Genomic DNA, 24,110 nt, shown 5'->3' with positions numbered 1-24,110 from the left:
AAGTTGTACTACTTTCACTAACAAGTTGATTAGCTAAAAGAAAACATCAAAAATCTCCTCAACCAAGAGCATATTCCTTTCTGGTAGAGTGGAAAAGGTAATGGAATCTTTTTCTTTTTAAGACGATACCTATCTTACTGTTGTGGTCACAGCGGCACAACAACATGCTTGCAAAGTTGCAATGTTACTATCTTTTACATAGCACTGCATAGCAGGATGTCTAGAATATTTTGGAAGGGAAATACATCCGAGATTATGCACAAATCTTTTTTGCTATGTCTCCAAAATTCCAAAAAAGGATTCCTCGCAACGATTTTAAATACTAAACAAAATAATGGCATGAAGAATTGGCAATGCATCATCAGCTCACAACAAGAAAAATCGGAGACCCCTCGCATTTTAGAAATTATGGTGTCTCCATTTACAGTGAATGTGTGACCACAGTATGCTTTTTATTGTAGCAATCATATGAGCTTTATCATGAGAAATTGCCTTAAGGGAAGAAATGTTGGCGGGAACTTAATTTGGCGGATTTGGTCAAAATCCGCTGAATTAAGTTCCCGCCAAATTAAATTTTTTACGTCATCCGCCAAATTAAATTCCCGCCAAATTTAAATTGCTCTATTTATTTCCCCAAATGTGTGCTATATCAGGCCTTAAAACAGGTTTTTCCTTTTTTAATGGCGTTTTTTGGACAATAATATCCTTCATCCGCCAAATTAAATTCCTGCCAAATTTAATTTTTCAAGTTAACCGCCAAATTTAATTCCCTCTGAAAAAACTTTTTTGACCATTTGCCAAATTAAATTCCCGCCAAAATTTCTTCCTATAAGGTATTAGTGAACATATGAAAATCGAACCCAGACCTACACCATTTTTTTAATAGGCTGCTTCTAAGTTTCTAACCACAATGCATATAAAATAGATGAAAAATAAATAAAAATACAGATCTTACAATGCAATCGAATTCGTGGAGGTCACTCACAATGCAAACCAATCATGTCCAGCCGCAAACCAAACAGCTTCAATGCAATACTTTGAGAGATTCCAGTAAAATAAGTTCAATCATATACCATAAAATGAAACACATGTAATTAATTATTTGTCTTCAAATGAACAAGATGCCATTCATTTCTTTCGGTTATACGACATCAGTCCACAGTTTGCATATTGTGTACAGAAATTTGATATCTGAAAAATAGATAATAAACAATTATGCGAAGCTCAACACTTAGTGCACATCTTTTGCATTCTTAAAGGGGAGCTAAACATTTTTGAAGTTATGCTTTTTTGTCTCAAAGAACTACACAATATAGTATAACTTCAAAAAATATATCACTTCCACTCTCAATACCTTTCCTATTTTGTATAAGACCTTCTCTAAACAGCGAATAATTTGTTAAAATGTAAGTATGTGATGTGATTTTAAGTATTTTCTAAAAATATGAAAAAAATGTTAATTTTGCCTTTAAAATCCTGACCAAGTGGTCAAGATTCTTTAACTGAGCCCTTATCTGATATTCAAAATGCCTGTTGGCGGCCGCTCACGCTTAAGCTCCAAAGGATCGGGCAAATTTACCATCAGAGAGGGATAATAGACGCCCTTTGATATGCCGAAAACAGTCGCGTTAATCAGCCATCTGAACAAAATTAATGCACAAATTTCCTATTAGCAGATTCATTCATGTCATGTCAGATTCATGTAAAAAAGTCACAAAAAACGGTAATCTTTGGATGTCTCAGCCAATCAGAGCTTTACCCAACGTTTTGTGACTTTTTTTATATGAATATAGTAATAAGAAATCTGTGTATTCTATAGTTTGGCCACTTTTTAATAACAAAGCAAATTTTGAATACAACAAGTGAAGCAAGTAGTTTCGTGTTGGATTCTGGTTGATTTTTGGTTCGTTTTTGTGCATTTCCAGACATCATATTAAGTATCTAGTCTAATTTCTGTAATGTACTAATCTTAAAGAAGAGTGTTTTTTACATATTGTTGTGACTTAGCTAATTTGACTGAACTTTCTTAAAGCAAAAACTCAAGCTCAAGGACCACAAAGAGAAACAATAACCAGACGATCTCAATCGAACGGAATCGACGATCGGACCAGTCGAACAAAATCGAACGCAATCGACCGATTGAAATTCAATTGTCGAACGCAATCGAATCTCAATCGAACGTCAAAATTCTGGGTAATATTCGACTGGTTCGATCGTCGATTCTGTTCGATTGAGATCGTTTGGCTTTATTCTTGCAGCTTCCCAACATCCAAGCTCTCAAACATCACAAGCCGAATTAAATTACTTTCGATTTCCTATAGAAATTATGCGATGAACAATCCGGGGGTCAATGAATTGACGATTGAACGCAATCGAACGCAATCGAACATCAATTGAACGCAATCGAATCTGAAAATTGCGCTAATATTTGATTGAGATTCGATTGTGTTCGACAATCGAATTTCAATCGGTCGATTGGGTTCTATTTGGTTCGATCGTTGATTCCGTTCGATTGAGATCGTCTGGCAATAAACTCACCGGTTTCGTGAGCTGAGGAACCAGTCACTCCGTCTCCAAGATACCACACTGGCGTTGTTGGATATATCAGGCGGTAACCTCCACAGCGTCTCCTGTTTCGCCTGACTCCTTCAGTTTGCAACATCCCCCTTGGTCCAAATAAACCATCTTGCGTTCTCAAAAGTTTCTTCGATCTACTCGACCATTTTCTTTCCTTCAGTACAATTGAAACTAAGATTTAGAAAGAAGAAAATAATTGCTTAATCTCAACTACAATCTCCCACGAAATATATTGAGATTTTAGTGTATTTTAACGTTTTTCAGAATTTTAAGTTCGGGCGAGAATTGCTATTTTAGCACTTCCACTTTCTTCCATTGAATGTTTCGATTTTAGAGGTGTTTGGTGGCTTCTAGGCTATATTCCAAGCCTCATTCGAACAAATTTGAGCTTTTAAATCCTGAGATCCTAAGCTCCTAAGTCTTAAGTCTCATGTTAAAACTCAGAGTTAAAACTCTACTTTCCAACTGTAGTTTAAGGCGCTTAAAAATCAATTGTGGTGTTCAAAATTACACCGGGAACTCCCCTTTGTCTCAAATATTTCTTGAAGGATTGTAGCACAACTTGGCTATGGTTTTTGGTAAAGGCATTTTGTATCATATTATACGATTTGGTTAGCCTGGATATCCTAGCCTGGATATCCAGACCGTAAACTATTTCACTGTCTAGTTTTTTTTAATATTTTGTCTCTGGTTTACGGTCTGGTCCAAGTAACTCGTCTGCAGGGATATCTGTCCCTGCATATGCTGCGAGTGTCTCTAATTGGTCAGTACACGCCCAGTCACTGAGCAGAATTTTTGCGGGGTTTTTGATATTTTTCGATGCGCGCGCATAATTTATGGAAAAAGCTGACCTTGCAAAAAAAGATAAACAAATGAAAATGAAAACGCAGGTTCATTTCTAAACAAAATGGCCGCTGGAAAAGAGCCTTTATAAATGTGGCTGATGTTTTGATGTAGCTTAAAGTAGTTTTGAAAGTTTTTTGAGTATGTAAAAGAGGTCTTACAGTAAGTTAATTATGTGTGTCTGCCTGGGTTTACAAAGTTTTGATAGTCTGTCAACAAGGGCTCAATCACAGGCTGTATCAAACAAACTGTACCCAACTTTTTTAGTTGCACCAGACTCCTAAAATTTTAGAAACTTTGTATGTTGAGGTAAGAGTGTTTTTTTCTGAAATTTTGAGTCTGGATACCCAGGCTATGGATATTCAAGCTCAAAATTTTAGAAAAAACAAAAATTACCTCAACATACAAAGTTCTAAAATTATCTTGGTCTCCCTAAAGAATGAAAGTGAAAACCCATGTTTTCTAGCCAACCTGAGCAGCAAAACAGAAATTAATAAAAAGCAGTCTTACACGATCGAATTAACCATTCAAAACATCCAAACATTACACCAAAGTCCATAAAAAAGTTTGCATGCATTATCATGATGTCATGACCAACCATGTTTTCATGGAAAATGAACTTGGCTCTGTTTTCTTCTTTTTCATGTTTTCATGTGGTCGTGGCTTCTTCACAAAGACGAAAGACAGATCTGGACTTATTTCGTACTTTCCAGTCGCTTGTTCGTAGTTTCTCTGACTTTCTGGTTCTTTCTCAGACATTTTCTATGTTTTCTAACTTACTGAATGACTTACCGACAGATCGCCACCGGTGGGATTCGAACCCACTAAATGCAAAGTTCCGAAGTTTTGAAACACATTGCCTTATCCACTGCGCCACGGATTCATGCCATGGTACAAACATATAATACAATATTGTACAAACTGCAGACCAGACTGTATTAAGAGAAAATCACAAAAGAGTGCTTGTTTCGAGCTCCAACCCTAACCCTAACTGATAATAATCCAATTCCTAGCCAATCTGATACGTAACCACACCCAAACCACACCCATACCCAACCCTACCAGGTCGCCTGCAGGTTCTGACACTATTCCCGCATATCGGATCCGAAAAATAGATACATGTCTTTTCGTCTTTACGAAGAAGCTTTCACCTTTTCATGTAACAGAAAGCCCTATCTTCACTAGCAACTGGAGGACTATCCTATTTTTGCTTTAGAATTGCTCCACGCTGTGTAGATTGGCCCTTGCGGTTTTAGCGAAGTGAGCGCAAGCAAGCGGACTGCATTCTCTTAAGAAGAAAGTAAATTGCTCTAGGGAGACCTAGCCTGGAGATCCATGCTATGATTTCTTATTCTATATACCGTGAGTGGTCCTAAATCCGAGAGCCCTGTCTAATTCCGACCCCCCAAATAACTGTTCTGAAAAAAATTCTATGTTTACAAACATTCCCTCTGCAAGTTGAACGATAAACTATTGCAAGAGCTCTCAAAACAAAACATCTAACAAGATGGCTGTAATGTCAAGATGCCAATTAATGTAATTTAAAAAGTGTGAATTGTAAAAAATAATTACTTTTTATGATCTGCTGTTACTGCTGTTGTACATATTGCAATAAAAAATTATGTTTTGTATAAGAAGCAATTATTGTTATTTCTATTTGGTTCAATGTATCAAATCTCTCAGTTTAGTTGGCACTTTGGTATCTTCGTTGCCTCACAGCGAAAGGCTTGTACCTTGTACCTCTTTTTGGCTTTTGCTTGAACAGCTCATCCAACTCGTTGAGTCCGATGCTTCGACATTTCCTTGAGACTGTTGGAGTCAGCTTGCCTAAGGTTAAAATAGTGGGCAAGCAGAGGTTCGTCCGGAACAGTTGTGAGGAAGGTGTCTAAGTGTTTTTTGAATACTTCTTTGGGGCAGTTTGTCAAATCTCTTATTGGTCTGGGAAGGGTGTTGAATAATCGAGGGCCTTCTTGGGAAAGACTTCCCCTCCAGATATTTTTGTGTTTGATATTGACAGCTTTTAGATTGCAAATTCTCCCCAATCTCTGATTTATATGGCAGGAAATGCCTCCTTTACTTTCGTCATAATCAAAATTCGGGACGTTGCCTTCAATGACGTTCCAGGTATAAATTATTTGATACCGCTCTCTCCGTCTTTCAAGGCTATACAGTTTTAATGATTTGAGTTTTTCCCAATAATTGAGATGTCTGAGGGATGGAATTCCATGTAAAAATGATTTTTGAACTTCTTCCAGTTGCTGGACAAGACCACGCTTCCAGGGAGACCAGAGTTGAGAGCAGTAGTCCAAATGAGGGATGGCTAGTGCTTTCCATAAAGTTAACATGGTTTCAATTTCCCTTGATTTAAATGTGCGGTATATCCATGCACTTATATTTTTCACTTTTTTGATTTGTTCTTGGATATGTTTCTCATAAGTCAACTGAGTGTCTAGGGTGACTCCAAGGTCTTTAACTTCGTCTTTATTTTCGATCAACGTTGCTGTGTTGGTAAAATAGCGAGAACTTTGCTTCAGAGCGTCGTTTTTCCCATAGGCAAGGTGCTCAAATTTAAGACCATTCAGCTGCATGTTGTTGTCTTCTGTCCACTTGTAGACAGTGTCTAGATCATTTTGTAGATGATAAACATCCTCCAGTTTGGATATTTCTTTCATCAAACGAGTGTCGTCAGCAAACGATGCCAAAATAGAATGAAGGATGTTGTTATCGATATCTTGAATCATGATCAGGAACAATAGCGGTCCCAGCACAGATCCTTGCGGCACACCTGAAATAACATCTGTTTCTGAGGACAAGGTTGAGTTTACTGAAACTCTCTGTGTTCGATGAGTCAAAAAGGATCTGATCCATTCAAGGAGTTTACCGTTTATGCCATTTTTCTGAAGCTTGTGTAACAAAATGGTATGGTCTACTCTATCAAAAGCTTTACTGAAGTCTAAATAGATAACGTCAATGTTGTTTCCATTCTCTAGGTAATGGATCAGTCTTTCGGTGTGTTGAAGCAATTGACTAAGACATGAGCGGCCTTTCCTAAAGCCATGTTGATTATTGTTATACAGATTGTTTTCTTCTAGATGATTCTGTATCTTGGCTCGTACAATCTTTTCAAAGACCTTTGAAACGTGGGATGTGAGGGCAACGGGTCTATAGTTTTCAGCAAGTCCCTGATTCCCTTTCTTGTAAACTGGGGATATATGTCCAGTTTTTAAAAGTTTTGGAGTGATTCCTTTGTTAAGTATGTTTCTCCAGATGATTGAAAGTGGTAGAGCAATGTTATCTTTAGTTTTCAGAAGAAGAATAGCTGGAAAACCATCAGGTCCAGGTGCTGAAGTTGGTGACAGTGTACCGATTTCTTTGACAAATTCCTCGATAGTCAGATTGATATCTTCAAGTGTTGGTATTTGTGACTCAAGCGGATGAAGGTCGTAGTTTTGAAGAGGTTGGGTGAAGACAGACTTGTATTGGTTTTGTAGGATATTGGCCATCAAAAGGGGATCATTAGTCAATTTGTTAGTGTCTGGATCGATTAAGGGTCCAACTTTTGGTTTAGATTTCGAGAAGCGATTAGCGTACGAGTAGAAGAATTTTGGATTGGATTTGATTTTGGAGGTTGCTTCAGCTTCTTTCTGTTTCCTCTCTTGAGCAAAGGATTTTTGAAGTAGCACTTCAATTTCAACAAGTTTTTCTGTAGTTTTAAGATTTTGAAATCTTTTTCTCAGTTTCTTTCTTTTTCGCATTAAAATCCGCCTGTCTCTTGGCTTGCGTTTCTTCTTGGATGAAAATATTTTTGTAGGTACTTTATTTGAAGATATAATGAATATGCATTGTTTGATAAAAGCATCATATTGGGCGTCAGGGTCTGAATCAAGTGGGTTCAAAATATTGTGCCAGTCAGTGTCTTTGAAGTTGTCATTGATGATAGCCCAATTAATTTGATCATAATAGAAGTTAAAACTATCAAAAGCACTGATTAAATTTTTATTATTGTTATTACTATAGTTGTTTTCAGTCATAGAAAAGTTCAGATGGCTTGTAACATCAATGATGAAGTGATCTGAGAGAGCAGTTGGTGTGCATAGGTAGTTGAAGATTGAATCAGAGTTATTAGTCAGTAAGAAGTCTAATATATTGCCATTAGAATGAGTAGGCTTATGGATCATCTGGTTCAAGTTTAAAATTGAAGTAAAATTGTTTAAAACATCTAGAAGTTGTTTGTTGCAACTAATTGATGGTATGTAAGAGTCATTTTTTATGGTGTGGGGTATATTGAAATCACCACATAGATAAATATCGGGGGTATTTCCTACCTCCTTGTTTTTATTTTAGTTTATATCTATGAAAGACCCCATCGGATTTAGGCAGGGCTGTCGGATTTAGGACCACTCACGGTACTGATGGCGAAATATATAGTATGGTATGGGCTGACAGTTTGATAGACCTTTTTTTAAAGAGGCCACCCTGTTGAATAATTATGTAGTCCAGCAGAAAAACAATGATACAGTCATGCATAATTATTACAATATGCATGATATATACAATAATTATGCATGACTGTATCATTGTTTTTCTGCTGGACTACATAATTATTCAACAGGGTGGCCTCTTTAAAAAAAGGTCTGTAACGGTGTTGAAAACACAGCCAATCAAATCCTGTTATTGTTTCACTGGTCACACTTACGTAAAGCGTTAAAGCGCAAGTTCCGAAATTTGGTTTTTATTTTAATAAGTGAGGACAGCGCTAAATTTGGATTTCCCACTGTAATTTTTTTGAGGCCAAAATCGGACTCACAGCTCTGACCCGTCAAGTATTCATCAGATTTTAAAAAAATACGCAGATGGGTTCCTGTCTAAGGGAGACCAGGCTGTAAACCAGAACATAAAATATCAAAACTAGACTGTGAAATAGTTTACATCCTGGATATCCAGGCTACGATTTGGTGTGTAAACCACAGATATCTAAGCCCGAAGGGCTAGATTTGCAACTTTAAGCTTTCTCCAGCAAAAAAAAGTGAAGCTAAAATTTGACTTTTTAAATTTCGTGCCGATGGATAGGATCTAGCATTTTAATTGTTTTCGGAGCGCGAGATCAAAAAACGTAGCCGACAAACGCTATTTCACATCTCTCAAACCGGTGAAATTGCATATTTTAGTCACGTGACTCTGGTAGGAAATCCTTCCAAAGATGAGCTTCACTTTTTGATAAAAGCTGCAAATCTAGCCCTTCGGGCTTTACAGATATCTGTGGTGTAAACTGCATTTTGTGTGCCAATATAGCCCGATTTTGTAATTTTGCACATTAAAAATTTAGGTCCTAGAAATGGTAGAAACTATAAAAGGCAAGTGCAATCTTTATCGAGCATGTCTTCTAGGTGAGTTGGAATTAGCAAGAAATTAATGTTTTTACCCTTTTTATACGGACCTTTTTACAACTTGATATTACGGAGGGGATATTTTACACCAGGCGTACCCAATCGATGAAATCGATACGGGAAATCAATCGATATTAATCGATTTTAATCGATAATAATCGATATTGATCGATAACTAATCGATAAACAATCGATAGCCAATCGATACTAAGACTTTACGTTCTTATCGATTGGATTCGATTTCTTTATATTCGCTAAAAACGCAACCCTACCGTTGTTTTTCTAATTTAATTATTTTCGATGCTACGCGTGAAAAACTAGAGATCAATTAATTACGATATTCAAGTGTTTTAAGTACGCGTTTAAGGCTTGTGTAATATATATTACATATAGATCGTATAATGTATTAACAAGCATTAGCTGATTTGGAGGAGCCAGAGGAGGATGACGAAGATCCCTTTAATTTGTGTTTTTGAAAGAAAGAAGTTTATCAAAAATAAAACTTTCTTGTCTAATTTTTCTTGTCCAACGCGTAATAATTAGAGTGAAATTAATTATGCAGAATTTTGGCTACGCGTTAATAATTAGATAGAGTAAGATTAATTACGATTTTTCGCCAAAAAACAGGGTGTGTGTTAAATTAGACTACGCGTTAAATTAGAAAAACCACGGTACATGGTATTTGGCCATTCCTATTCCCTTGTGCATTAATCTGATTAATACAGTGATTTGTTTCTGTGATTCTACCCTAGCCTGGATATCCAGACCGTAAACTATTTCACCGTCTAGTTTTTTATAATCTTGTCTCTGGTTTACGGTCTGGTCAAAGTAACTCGTCTGGAGGGATATCTGTCCCTGCATATGCGAGTGTCTCTAATTGGTCAGTACGCGCCCAGTCACTGAGCAGAATTTTCGCGGGGTTTTTGATATTTTTCAATGCGCGCGCATAATTTATGGAAAAAGCTGACCTTGCAAAAAAAGATAAACAAATGAAAAAGAAAACACAAGTTCATTTCTAAATAAAATGGCCGCTGGAAAGGAGCCTTTATGAATGTGGCTGGTGCTTTGATGTACTTTAAAGTGGTTTTGAAAGTTTATTGAGTTTGTAAAAGAGGTTTTATGGTAAGTAATTATGTGTGTCTGCCTGGGTTTCCAAAGTTTTGAGATTCTGTCAACAAGGGTTTACTCACAGACTGTGTCATTCAAAACTGTATCAGACTTTTTTAGTTGCACCAGACTCTAAAATTTTAGAAACTTTGTATGTTGAGTTAAGAGTTTTTTTTCTGAAATTTTGAGTCTGGATACCCAGGTTAATTCTACCCAAGCCCTGGTCGCCAAGAGATTTAGAATTGCGGGAAATTCGGCCATCGAGATGGTTATTCGGTTGGTGGATAGTCATCCACCGACCGGTGGAAAATTGGTCGTCAGAATAGTCATCCGGCCGTCGAAATACTTTATTGCATGATAATTTCGCGGTTTCGCGGTCGAGTTCAGAAAAACGCGAAATTAAAATGCCGCGAAAAACGATTTTGGAGCTCAACTGTGAAATTAAAATGCCGGAAATGTGATTTTTTGGGTCAACTGCTGAAAAAAAACCCTAAAATAGAGTCTTTTTTGCAAAAAAATGCAATAATCAAGACAAAATTCTCTTGCACCGCGAAATTAAGAGATACACTCTGGTACACAGAGTAGCAATCATACATACAGAAAATTAGCACAATCGATCGCAATCGATCTTAATCGATAATAAGCGAATTCAATCGATGGCTAATCGATAACAATCGAATTTAATCAATGAAAATCGATACCAATCGATAATAAAATTTTACGTTCGTATCGATTGGCCATCGATTAGTAATCGATCGATCATCGATTACGAACGACTTTTATCGATTGACATCGATTAAATCGACAATCAATGTTATCGATTGGGTACGCCTGGTTTACACCATCCTGGATAACTTTTGATCTATTAGAGTACCCTGCCCAGTTGGCGACCGATATTTTTGGATTCAAATTTTTCACTTACTTTTAACTTTTTTGAAAATCCTTTTCAACCAACGGTTAGACAACTTTTAACATGGTAGGTGATAACTACTATCCGTATATCTAACACTCCTTCTACTCCTTTTCCTTTCCTATCTTTCTTCTGTATCTTTGCTTCTACTGACTGTTTGAGACTTAATTTCTCATTTCTGACTAAGTTTTGATACCTGTCAATCATTTTTCGACCAATCAAATCATCGCACCGGGTCGGATTCGAACCACCACTAAAGAAAGACCTTCGGATTCGGTAGCCAACACGCTATCCGTTGAGCCACACTCGCACAGCAGAAGACAAAATTTGGAAATACTTATAGAATGACAAAAAAGACGGGGGTAATGTTATTATAATATGGGTAAAAGTACCCCTTTTTTAACCTGACTGAAATTCGAGCCGTTACTAGCAACCCTGCGGGGCCCAAGGCGCCGAGTATGCACCCGGCACAGTGACAAGCCGTTACTAGCAACCCTGACCCTACCTAACTGTTAATGACCCAATACCCCCTGAAAACGGAATTACGGATAGGAAAAAAAGTCGTGTTAGATCTACGGATAGTATATATCACTTTCCTTTTAACATGTTCTTCGTGTTTGTTTGATTTTTTATTTGAGGTGATCTTCTTAGAATAAAAAACTTTTGAAGCGAGCGGTACTAGTGCCCACTTCCCGACCAACGTACCAGTCTGCGACCAATCGTTAAAAAGAGAAAATCAGTGCTCTACTTGCAGGTAAGGTCATATTAATTGATGATGATAAAAAAACTCATAAGCTTTCCCGTATTAAATTTATTTACACTCGTTCTTTTGTTATAAAATAGCTCACTTACATTATTTTCCCTTCGGCATGTTTTTTCAGAATTTTTCTTCAAGTCGCCATTTTTTCTAAAGTTTGTTTTTGTTTTGTTTTGAAAGTGGCGGTCTATCATATGGAGAGCGGTTTGTGTAAACCGCAGGTTACAGGTCACAGGTTACAGGTTACAGGTTACAGGTCAGTATGACAGGTTGACTCTAATCAATGTCATTGGAGAGGAAAATGTTTGGAAAACACAAAGAATTATCAAAAACATAATTCTCAAGCAATTTCATCCATATAAAACCATTTCAAACATCAAAATTTAACCATGTGCTTTTATCGATCTTTCGCAGTTTGCGCCGTGTATAACGCAGACCAGAAAATATTTGAAACCATATTATACGTATAACAGGTATATTACATATTGTAATGTTTGTAATGTTATATCATGGTTACATATAATAAAACACATCGCTCTAAAACTACCTTCTCAGAGAACTCACGAGCTTCTGATTGGTGTAATTTTATATCCAGCCATATTGTTATCATCACATTCGGTATGCTAAATATTTTTGGTGTTTTTCTCTTGTAAGACATGATATTTTGTGATTCTGTCAATATTTTTGTCAAGAATTGTCATTAAGTCATTAAAATGATAACTGAATAATTCATTAGTTCCATCCTTCTAAAACCACTCTCGTAGGGACCTTGCAAGCTTCTGTTTGGTGCCATTTTTTATCCATTCACACCATCAACCTCACATTTTGCATGATAAATATTTTTCGTGTCTTGTTAGGCATCATATTTTATGATTTTGTCATTATTTTTGTAAGTAAGTGTCACTAGGTTGTTATTCTATTCAATTGTCATTTTATAATATATAAATAACATGTATTACTTTTTTGTAATTTAATGCGTTATGTATTAATGTTATGTTATGTATATGTTATGATCTTATTATCTTTTTTCCGGTCTGCACTTTGTTGACCTGTAACCTGTGACCTGTAACCTGTAACCTGCGACCTGTAACCTGCGGTTTACACAAACCGTATGGAGAGTCTTCATTTGATAAAAACGCGGGAATTTTTTATGCCTGTTTTTTTCTCTTTGCGTCTGGAATTTTTTGATCGCAATGTAGAGTCTTCTTTTTCATTTTTTGAGTTTGGTCGGTCGCAGACTGGACGTCAAATTTCGAAGCTGATTGCATCAACTTTTTTATCAATATTTCACACGAAGGAAACTGTATCGAGCTGATTTTTACAGAAATGCTTTCTAACATACTCATTGTTTTGGACAAGTATTTTTTGGCGTGGGAGTTGAAGCGTTTTTTCTTACGAAACTTTTTTGTCCACAGGTAGCCATTTTTTATTATTTTGAAAAATCCGGCTTTTTCGTGTGCTTCCGTGCAAAGTTGGATCTTTCGGATTCTACTCGTTTTTTTTTAAAACCTTTTTTACACAGTACAGGAAATAGGTCAAGGCAGATAACTACCAAAAGAAATTCTCCAGAGGTTTGTTTTTGTATGACTTTTCTGGGTTCAAAGACGTTCGGTCGCCAACTAGACCGGTCGCCAACTGGCTGGGCAGGGGACTCTATAGTTGCTTTTCACAATATGAAATCACAAAAAAAATAAGATGACGTCATATCAAAAAAATGACACTTGTTAGCTAACTGAAATCAGGAGAAAGTTTTGGGAAAAAAACTTACCACTTTTCCAATCTTTTACACTTTTACAACTTTCCTAACCAAAACTATGTACCTAAATATTTGTAAAAATGGGGGATTTTCAATGGTTGCAACGTTGCAACCAGTCGTCTGATGTACATACCAAAAGTTTCCCGCGCTCAGAATTATGGGGCGCCGTTGTGGACAATATTTGGAGATCGGAAAATTTTAAGCTCCAAACGCGCATCCCGTACCTCGACATCATTTCGAAGACCGAGTCAACTGCACTTAAAATGAGGCTCGGAAAACACGAGTTAAAAAACACGAGTTAAAAAACACGAGTTGCAAAAAACACGAGTTACGTTAAATGTGACGTCATCAATGGGAAATTATGACGTCACAAGTAGATAATTTAACTCGTCAATTTATGATGCACCTTAATCTTACGAGTTAATTAACTCGTCAATTTATGGTGCACCTTAAACTGACGAGTTGATTAACTCGTCAATTTAAGGTGCACCTTAATCTTACGAGTTAATTAACTCGTCAATTTATGGTGCACCTTAAATTGACGAGTTAAATTTTCATGAAACCAAGTTGGTCAAAAATTCTAAAATTCAGATAAAAATAGGCATACATTCAATATATTATTGAATTGAAAATTATTAGTAGGCAAAATAGGTTCATTACGAGTACAATTTAAAAATAATTGTACGAAAAAGTTTTAAAATGTTTTGCTAAAAAATAATATTTTTAGGAATCGTAACCTCTTTGTTAAAGTTCTATTTTTTGCATTTCCCCTTAGCATTTGAGCCAGCCTAAATACTTTTTGTCAACTTCTGTCTCAGTTAAAGACTATAGAATATTATGAGAGAAAATTACCATTCCAATAGTTTTAAACTAAAAATAGGCACAAAAAATAATTTAACCGCCATTTTAGAATTTTTGACCAACTTGGTTTCATGAAAATTTAACTCGTCAGTTTAAGGTGCACCATAAATTGACGAGTTAATTAACTCGTAAGATTAAGGTGTACCATAAATTGACGAGTTAATTAACTCGTAAGATTATGGTGCACCATAAATTGACGAGTTAATTAACTCGTCAGTTTAAGGTGCACCATAAATTGACGAGTTAAATTATCTACTTGTGACGTCATAATTTCCCATTGATGACGTCACATTTAACGTAACTCGTGTTTTTTGCAAATCGTGTTTTTTAACTCGTGTTTTTTAACTCGTGTTTTCCGAGCCCCACTTAAAATCAAATACGCGACCAAAGAAGATACAGTACCAATGAAACTTCGACAAGACGTGTTGCGCGATCTTAAAATGACAAAACCACCTAAAAACAATCTCAATTCTCGACAACGAAAAGCACTCAAAGAACTTAAATCCGATAACCAGAATGTTATTTACCCATTTGACAAAGGTGCTGGTCTTGTTAGAATCGATAGAGATGATGCTATCGCGAAAATCGAAGAACAACTCGGCAACACGGAAATCATCACACAAGATCCAACATCGACATTGGCACGAAAGTTTCAGAATACACTTCGACCCCTTCACCAAGCTGGGAAGTTCACTGATAAAGAGTACAAAAAACTGTATCCATCCGATCCGATACCACCTCGAATGTACGGAACCATCAAAGCTCATAAACCGGAAAAGAATTACCCTATGAGAGTGGTAGTTTCAACTATCGGTACTCCATCGTACGGAACTTCAGAATACCTTGTGAAAATTATTCAACCAACTCTAAACAAAAACAACACAAGGCTCAAAAACTCGTACACATTCGCTGAGCTCACTAGATCCTGGGACGTTGACCCCGATGAAATTCAAGTGTCGTATGACGTAGTAAACCTCTATCCGACAGTACCTGTAGAGGAAGCTACTAACATAATCGTCCAGATGCTTGAAAACGATCACGACCTACCAAACAGGACAAAGCTAACGGTTGAAGACATCCGAACTTTGATTGAACTTTGGCTATCGAAATGTTACTTCCTGTGGAATGATAAACTGTACCGACTTCAGAATTCGGCACCGATCGGTTTAGCACTAATGGTCGTAATGGTAGAAGCTTTCCTACAATATCATGAACAAAACGCACTTCAAGCGGCCAACGCACACGATCCTCCTGTTGCACCTAAATCCTTCGTTCGTTACGTCGACGATAGCCATGCCCGTTTCCAAACCGTCCATCAAGCTGAAAAGTTCCAAGAAATTCTCAACCAACAAAATGAACACACCCAATACACTATGGAAACCGAGGATACAGCAAAAAGTTTGAACTTTCTAGACGTGAACGTTCGAAATAACAATGGCCGTTATGAATTGAAAATCCACCGTAAAAATGCGATCACTAACGTGCAAGTTAAACCTAATTCAGCTCATGACCCAAAGGTGTTGAAGAGTATATTCTCTGGATTTCTTAACCGTGCGTACAGAATTTGTGATGACCGATTCCGTCAGGAAGAAATTGATTTCTTAATAAATAACTTTGTCGAGAACGGTTATGATCGTAACACTTTAACCCGTATCGCAAACGATTACGACAGAACCAGGAACCAGACAACCGACAATCGAAATGATCCAGAGCAACTACCAATCGTTAAATTACCTTGGATACCTGGTCTGAGCCCAAAACTGAGGAAATCCTTCCGAAATGCTGGGTACAGAACAGTGTTCAAGAGTGGTTCAAATCTAAAAACAAATGGTAAAAGATATGTTGGCGAGACCGGGTTAAAGATATCCACACGTGTCAGCCAACACAAAAAGAACGTTGAAGATGAAAAATGGGACATTTCGGGTATAACTAACCATGCTAAAGACTGTACCCAAGGACTTAATTGGAACGAAGCTAGGCTTTTAAAGACTGAAGAGAACAAATTTGATAGAAAAGTGCGAGAAGCATTGGAAATCCAATTCCGTCAGACGGCGCCACATAGTGACCATGGTCTTAATTTAGACGATGGTCAGTATGTGACATCTAGGTTTTGGAAGCCAATGCTCTCGCACATTAGGGAGAAGACACTACATTGACTTTTTTGACGTCAAAAAAGTCAAGGTAGCGCTTTCAACCGTTTGTATTGTTTAGACCTGACGAAGACCTGCACCAAGCAGGTCGAAATATTGTTTACACGAAAAATATATACAGAATGACCATTAAAATATTATTTAAATTATAATCTACATTCGTATCAAAAGTATGACACTAAAGGCAAGTATCTCTTAGTACTTCACGCATTCCACGCATGCGCTCTAAAGGGGTGTTGAATACCGAAATACCGGCAATTTTTTCCTAAATATCGGAATACCGGACACAATTAACTCCAAATACCGTCACCGAAAATTTTTACATTTCATTTTGCAGATTTGGGCCTATTTCGTGAGGAAAGGTATTTTAACTGCAAGATGAAATAAGGAGTAAGGGATACCCTGTTGAAAACTTCATTTTCAACTGTTATTAGCTCAAGTATATCAGACAAACAATCTAATTTCCAAGTGCAAATAGCATAGAAGAAGTAAAGTTTAATTACTGACAAAGTGCAACCATGGTTTGTGTCGACCGTGTAACGGCTAAGCCTTTTCAGTTCAGTGTTTTTCTCATCGTTTTTGGCATTCCCTCACATTTTGTTCAGGTTTTCTCTGTGTTTCTCATTTTTCTCAGTTTTTCAGTTTTTCTCATGCTTTCTGCATTTTCAGTGTTTTTCTGTTCTCAGTGTTCACCATTTTGGATTCTAATTTGTTTATTTATGTTAATTTATTCAAAATATGCATTTTTCCAATTTTTGGTTTTGGTCAGTAATTTATACATTTTTATCATTTATCAACTTTGACCTATGACCTAGAATTTATCATTCTGTAAATTACACATTTTCTAGAATTTGCTATTTAAGCAAGGACTTTCATTTTCACATCAGTTCAACAAGAGATTTCATGGAGTGAACATCAAATTTCAAAAGTCCAACTTCAAACAAGACTTAGTCATAACTATAAACTTTTCTCTCATCAATATGAGTTTAGTTTACTAACTTTTATCACACCACTGCCTGGATTATTCCAGCCTCACACTTCAGGCAAGCTGGTAAGTTTTTTCAGCCATTTTGTTTTGTCGACCATTTTGTTTGTCGGCCATTTTGTTTTTTTTCTTTCCTGATGCTTTGCATCATGAGGCATTAAGATTAGGCTAGGACTAGCTTACTTTATTTCAACTAATACTATTCAATCAATTTCATCAATCAATATTCAAATTTATACATTCAAACAGGCTTATACTTTAGTTTTACTTTAGACTTAAGCTTTTTCCTTGTGATCAATATTTAGTATTTTTTCAATTTCAATTTTCAGTTTGAACATTATCATCACACATGTTACAAACACTTGTGACCGCTTCAAATTTATTCATCCCCACTCCGTGAATCCCTACATTCAAACAGCGTTGAAGTTGTTTGTCAACCAATCAACGTTTCATGTCAGATCGACCCAGAAGATCAAAACCCAATATCAGATACGATATCTATGGTATTACCGGCAAGAAAGTCATAAAGCCAACATCTCCGGAAGTTACCCATCCGCTAGCCGAAGAAGCTTATCATCCGCCAATGGAAGAAGAAGCGATCAAACCCAGAGCTGATGGCATCATGGTGGAGACTGAATTAAATAAGCTTCTCATTGAAGAGTCTACTTTTCGAGATGAGATCACCGATGCTATCCAAGAAAACTCACCAGATATTGTAAAGAACTCATTACGGCTGATCAACTCAAGCACCGAAAAAATCAAAGAGCTACGCCTTCAATATCGGTCCATCCACAAAACCATTGCTGCATTGATGGATCCCAAGGAATACCAAACAAATTATCAACCGTTCTACACAGACATCACACATCAAGTGGTAGTGTATTTGCAACAATTGAACATTCTCACTGAGGCTCATCATTCGGCAGAGGTCAATGCTGCCACTCAGATCTCAACCAATCAAGCTTGTCTTTTAATTGACGAAATTGATCGCACAATCACTTACCTCAACACAAGCTGCACTTGTATTGCAACCCTCCTCAGTAATGAAGAACTCAAGCAGCGTAAATCACACATTGAGGAGCAATCCAAAGAGCTGAAGGAAATACCATCAAAACTTCGTGAACTACTCGGTCTTCGTCCAGATATGGAGAAATACAACAGTTTGAAGACAAAGTATGAAGCACTCATCAAATTGAGAGCAGCATACCACGTAAAGATTAATGATGAAGTCAAACTTAGAGAATTCGACAAGCTTGAATCGTTCAAGAAGAGCCGACTTAACATCAAACTGCCACAATTCACCGGGTACGATTCAAAAATTGACATTTATACTTTTATTGATGAGTTTGATAAACTTCACTCCGATTCTGTACCCAAGTCGCTTCAGCCAGAGTTTCTCAAGAACAATTACCTCGATAAACAAGCCTTGGCTATTGTTAAAAGTCTTGACAACATCAAAGACATATGGGATCGCCTGAAACAAATCTTCGGTGATAAGGAGGTACTTTTACAACACAAACTCCACGAACTCATGGAATTGACAAAGAATCCAAAGTTACTGAAAGAATCAATTAAAATCATAGACTCTCTGAGTAAAATAACTAATACAATGAGAGATCTCATGCAACTTGCTGCAAAACACAATATTGAAAATGAACTTTTTTATAGTAACGCATTTCTCAGATCGTCAGCAATCTAGGAGATAGCAGAATGATGAGATGGCTGCAACTTTCGTGCCAATCTCCAGAAACTGGGAAGAGAAAATGGAAGCAAATGATTGATTTCCTTGAAACTGAAATGGCGGTGCATCAGCAAAAGGCTGCCATACAGATTGCGTCCAACCAAGCTCCAAAATAACCTTCCAAGAAACAACCATCATTCTTTGGGAATCACTCAAACACTGGTGGTCAATCCAATGGCCAATCTGGTCAACAATCAAATGGACAATCTGGTGGTCAATCAACTGGCCAATCAGGTCAACAATCAAATGGTCACCCTGGTTATCAATCAAATGGTCAATCAGGTGGTCAAGCAAATGGTCAATCAATCACTGAATGTTTTGTGTGTGGTGCTACTGATCACGTGCAAACCAATGGTCCAAATGGGACCAAACTTGTCCAATACTTTGCATGCAAGAAGTTTGTGGACATGTCACCTGCTGATCGTTTTCAATTTCTTCTTACAAATGGTTTTTCCTTCCAATGTCTCTACCCTGGCGCAAACGTCAACCAAGGAAAACATCGAGATGGGAAGTGTCAACATCAGTTCGCTTGCAAAAACTCGTCACACAACAGATTCCCAAGAACGAAGCATGTTCTCGTGTGCGACGAGCACAAAAATGATCAACACAACAAAGACGTGCTTGAACACTACAAAGCAAGATGCATCCTGAAACAACCACTTCCTACGTATTCAAAGAACATCAGCATCTTCCATTCGATCTTCAAATCTCAACACATCAAACCTTCACCAACTGACGATCAACATGACGCAATTTCTATCCTTCAACCAATCAGGATTGAAAATTCCAACTTCACCATTTTCTACGATAACGGTTGTAGTGATTTTATCAGTCGTTATCAATCCGTGCAACGTCTTGGTCCATCAAGAGCAAAACAAGTCTACGATGGTACAGTCCATATGAAAGGAATTGCTGGCATCTCAAGTCCAACCAATCATGGTATCTATGAAGTCAACTTACCTCTACGAATTGGGGGTAATGCACTGATGACTGGACCTTGTCTCGATCGAGTCACAAATACATTCCCTATGTATCCACTCAATGGGGAAGTTTTCAACGACATCAAGACAGCTTTCATTACGAATGGAGGCAATGGATCAACACTTCCAACGGTTCCAGAGAAGGTCGGTGGTGATGTCGACTTCATCATTGGTATCAAATATCTACGTCATTTTCCAAAGCCCATCTTTCAAATGCTATCAGGTCTCACCATCTATGAGTCATCCTTCGAAAGTAACGATGGCTCCTTTGGTTTGATTGGGGGACCACATCAGGTATTCAATTTCATTCACCAAAATCAATCAACCAATTTTGTCACCAATCAACTCAGACTCTACTCCTTTGGATACCACGTCAATCCAGATGTCCGTCTTCTAGGCTACAACAATCATTTTGGAGATGTCCAAGACGATACAACAAATCCAATGCACCTCTTCAACTCTGTTGAGGAAGCCGGAAGCTCAATCACTTATCGATGTACCAAATGCAGAGACTGTTCAACCTGCAAAGAATCACCCAACGACATATGTAGCATCAAAGAGGAGGCAGAGCAAGAGATTATCAACAACTCTGTCACAGTCAACATCAAGGAGAGAAGTTCAACAGCAACCCTTCCTCTCATTGCCAGCACTGATCGTCTTCAACCAAATCGTGGCATCGCTCTTCAAGTCTTCAATCAACAGCTCAAACGTCTGGAGAAAAACCCTGATGACAAAGCTGACATCATCAAATCTGAAGAGAAACTTCAATCATTAGGGTATGTTGATTATGTAAAAAACCTCTCTCAAGCAGACCAAGACCTTCTTCATCAATCTAATATCCAGAACTTCATCCCATGGAGAGCAGTCTGGAAAGAAAACTCTGTATCAACACCTTGTCGCGTTGTTTTTGATGCTTCGATGCCAACCAAGAGCGGTTTTTCCCTAAATGACATCATCGCTAAGGGGAGAAACAATATGAACAAGCTTCTCAACATCTTCCTTCGGTGGAGGGGATACAGATTCGGATTCCACACAGATGTGCAAAAGATGTACAACTCGGTCAAGCTAGACAAATCACACTGGGTTCTGCAACGATATCTCTGGAACGAAACACTTGATTCTACCAAACCACCAGAACAAAAAGTTATCAAAACTTTAATCTACGGTGTCAAATCATCAGGCAACCAGGCAGAACGATGCTTACGGGAGACAGCCAAGCAATTCCAAATGATCACCCTGACATCTACAGAATCGTATCAGAGGACGTTTATGTGGATGATTGCTTATCAGGTGATCAGACTCTTCCAAGGTCATCAACACTGCAGATCGACTCGAAACTGTTGTAAACAATGGTGGCTTCACACTCAAAGGTTTCACATTCTCTTGCCAAGATCCAATCAAAACGCTTTCCAAGGACAGTCATTCTGTATCAGTTGCTGGACTCAAGTGGTACCCAAAAGAAGACACCCTATTAATTGATGTTCAGGATCTGAATTTCGCGAAAAAGTATCGTGGTCGAAAACCAACTTCAATCTCTGACATCCCAGCCAATCTAACACGCCGACAATGCTCATCCAAACTTGGAGAATTATACGACATCTCAGGCATCGTCACACCTTTCATTGCAACAATGAAGATGGATATGCATCAAATCGTCAAGCACAAATTTGAATGGGATGATACCTTACCGGACAACCTCCGCAACATGTGGGTATCACACTTCGAAATGATGAAAGAGATAAAGACCATCAAATATAAACGCGCTATTGTACCAGAAGAGGCTGTTAATCTCAACATCGAAACTCTTGACTTTGGCGACGCCAGTGAATATTTGGCATGTTCAGCAATTTATGTCCGATTCAAACTCAAAGATGAAACATACTCATGCCAACTCATCTTCGCAAGATCGCAAGTCTTAGAGGAAAACAACCCAACCAAGAGGAGAGCTCCTGGCAGCCCTTCTCAACAGTCATACTGGCCAAACAGTCAAGTCAGCATTTGGAGACCGTCATAAATCGTCAATCAAATTCCCGACTCTCAAATCGCTCTATACTGGATCTGCAACCCAAACCTTGATCTGATGAAGTGGACAAGAAACAGAGTCATCCAAATTCTACGCTTCACTGACCGATCTCAATGGTTCTATGTCAATCAGAAGACATGATTGCCGACATCGGAACTCGCAGATGCTCATCTATCGACACCATCAATAAAGAATCAGACTGGATCAATGGATACAGTTGGATGAAGTCACCTTCTACACTGTTTCCATCCCTATCAAAGGACAAGATCCAACTCAGTGCTCAAGAACGTCAATTGGCTTACAAAGAACGCAAGCCAGAAGCGAAGTCATTCTTTTCATCTTCAATCATCATAGCAGATGAGGTCGCTAAACGATACAAGCTTTCAAATTATCTCGTTGATCCAAACGCCAGGAAATTTTCTTCTATTGTACGTATCTTGGTTATCATTCGAAAATTCATCAAAGCAGACCAAGACCTTCTTCATCAATCTAATATCCAGAACTTCATCCCATGGAGAGCAGTCTGGAAAGAAAACTCTGTATCAACACCTTGTCGCGTTGTTTTTGATGCTTCGATGCCAACCAAGAGCGGTTTTTCCCTAAATGACATCATCGCTAAGGGGAGAAACAATATGAACAAGCTTCTCAACATCTTCCTTCGGTGGAGGGGATACAGATTCGGATTCCACACAGATGTGCAAAAGATGTACAACTCGGTCAAGCTAGACAAATCACACTGGGTTCTGCAACGATATCTCTGGAACGAAACACTTGATTCTACCAAACACCAGAACAAAAAGTTATCAAAACTTTAATCTACGGTGTCAAATCATCAGGCAACCAGGCAGAACGATGCTTACGGAGACAGCCAAGCAATTCCAAAATGATCACCCTGACATCTACAGAATCGTATCAGAGGACGTTTATGTGGATGATTGCTTATCAGGTGATCAGACTCTTCCCAAGTCATCACACTGCAGATCGACTCGAAACTGTTGTAAACAATGGTGGCTTCACACTCAAAGGTTTCACATTCTCTTGCCAAGATCCAATCAAAACGCTTTCCAAGGACAGTCATTCTGTATCAGTTGCTGGACTCAAGTGGTACCAAAAGAAGACACCCTATCAATTGATGTTCAGGATCTGAATTTCGCGAAAAAGTATCGTGGTCGAAAACCAACTTCAATCTCTGACATCCCAACCAATCTAACACGCCGACAATGCTCATCCAAACTTGGAGAATTATACGACATCTCAGGCATCGTCACACCTTTCATTGCAACAATGAAGATGGATATGCATCAAATCGTCAAAGCACAAATTTGAATGGGATGATACCTTACCGGACAACCTCGCAACATGTGGGTATCACACTTCGAAATGATGAAAGAGATAAAGACCATCAAATATAAACGCGCTATTGTACCAGAAGAGGCCGTTAATCTCAACATCGAAACTCTTGACTTTGGCGACGCCAGTGAATATTTGGCATGTTCAGCAATTTATGTCCGATTCAAACTCAAAGATGAACATACTCATGCCAACTCATCTTCGCAAGATCGCAAGTCTTAGAGGAAACAACCCAACCAAGAGGAGAGCTCCTGGCAGCCCTTCTCAACAGTCATACTGGCCAAACAGTCAAGTCAGCATTTGGAGACCGTCATAAATCGTCAATCAAATTCACCGACTCTCAAATCGCTCTATACTGGATCTGCAACCCAAACCTTGATCTGATGAAGTGGACAAGAAACAGAGTCATCCAAATTCTACGCTTCACTGACCGATCTCAATGGTTCTATGTCAAATCAGAAGACATGATTGCCGACATCGGAACTCGCAGATGCTCATCTATCGACACCATCAATAAAGAATCAGACTGGATCAATGGATACAGTTGGATGAAGTCACCTTCTACACTGTTTCCATCCCTATCAAAGGACAAGATCCAACTCAGTGCTCAAGAACGTCAATTGGCTTACAAAGAACGCAAGCCAGAAGCGAAGTCATTCTTTTCATCTTCAATCATCATAGCA

At 38.0% G+C, this 24,110-nt stretch overlaps 1 protein-coding gene and 2 long non-coding RNA genes across 4 annotated transcripts in view; 2 read left to right on the top strand and 1 right to left on the bottom strand.

Moving 5' to 3' along the window:
- The window catches only part of LOC136813668 (uncharacterized), a 50,284-nt gene extending 36,849 nt beyond the window's left edge, over positions 1-13,435 (bottom strand). Inside the window, exons 1-3 of one of the 2 annotated variants that reach the window (XR_010847525.1) lie at positions 13,350-13,435; positions 2,539-2,748; positions 956-1,191 (exon numbers count right to left, since the gene is read on the bottom strand). This is a non-coding gene — a long non-coding RNA (uncharacterized lncRNA). Of the gene's footprint in view, positions 1-955; positions 1,192-2,538; positions 2,749-10,836; positions 11,103-13,349 lie in introns of those variants that run through there. The other variant, XR_010847526.1, reaches the window with a different exon arrangement.
- A 1,203-nt stretch (positions 13,436-14,638) lies between these two features.
- LOC136813666 (uncharacterized) lies at positions 14,639-16,354 on the top strand. The gene has a single exon (XM_067070167.1). The coding sequence runs from the start codon at positions 14,639-14,641 to the stop codon at positions 16,352-16,354; it is 1,716 nt and encodes a 571-aa protein (XP_066926268.1).
- A 578-nt stretch (positions 16,355-16,932) lies between these two features.
- LOC136813669 (uncharacterized) lies at positions 16,933-17,692 on the top strand. Its single transcript, XR_010847527.1, has 2 exons — positions 16,933-17,399; positions 17,663-17,692. It is a non-coding gene; the product is annotated as an uncharacterized lncRNA (long non-coding RNA).
- Positions 17,693-24,110: the final 6,418 nt, after the last annotated feature.

Source organism: Clytia hemisphaerica, unplaced genomic scaffold (genome assembly GCF_902728285.1).
Source record: "Clytia hemisphaerica strain Z4C2 unplaced genomic scaffold, Clytia hemisphaerica genome assembly, whole genome shotgun sequence".
NCBI classification, from domain to species: domain Eukaryota; kingdom Metazoa; phylum Cnidaria; class Hydrozoa; order Leptothecata; family Clytiidae; genus Clytia; species Clytia hemisphaerica.
This window is presented reverse-complemented; position numbering and strand designations above follow the sequence as displayed.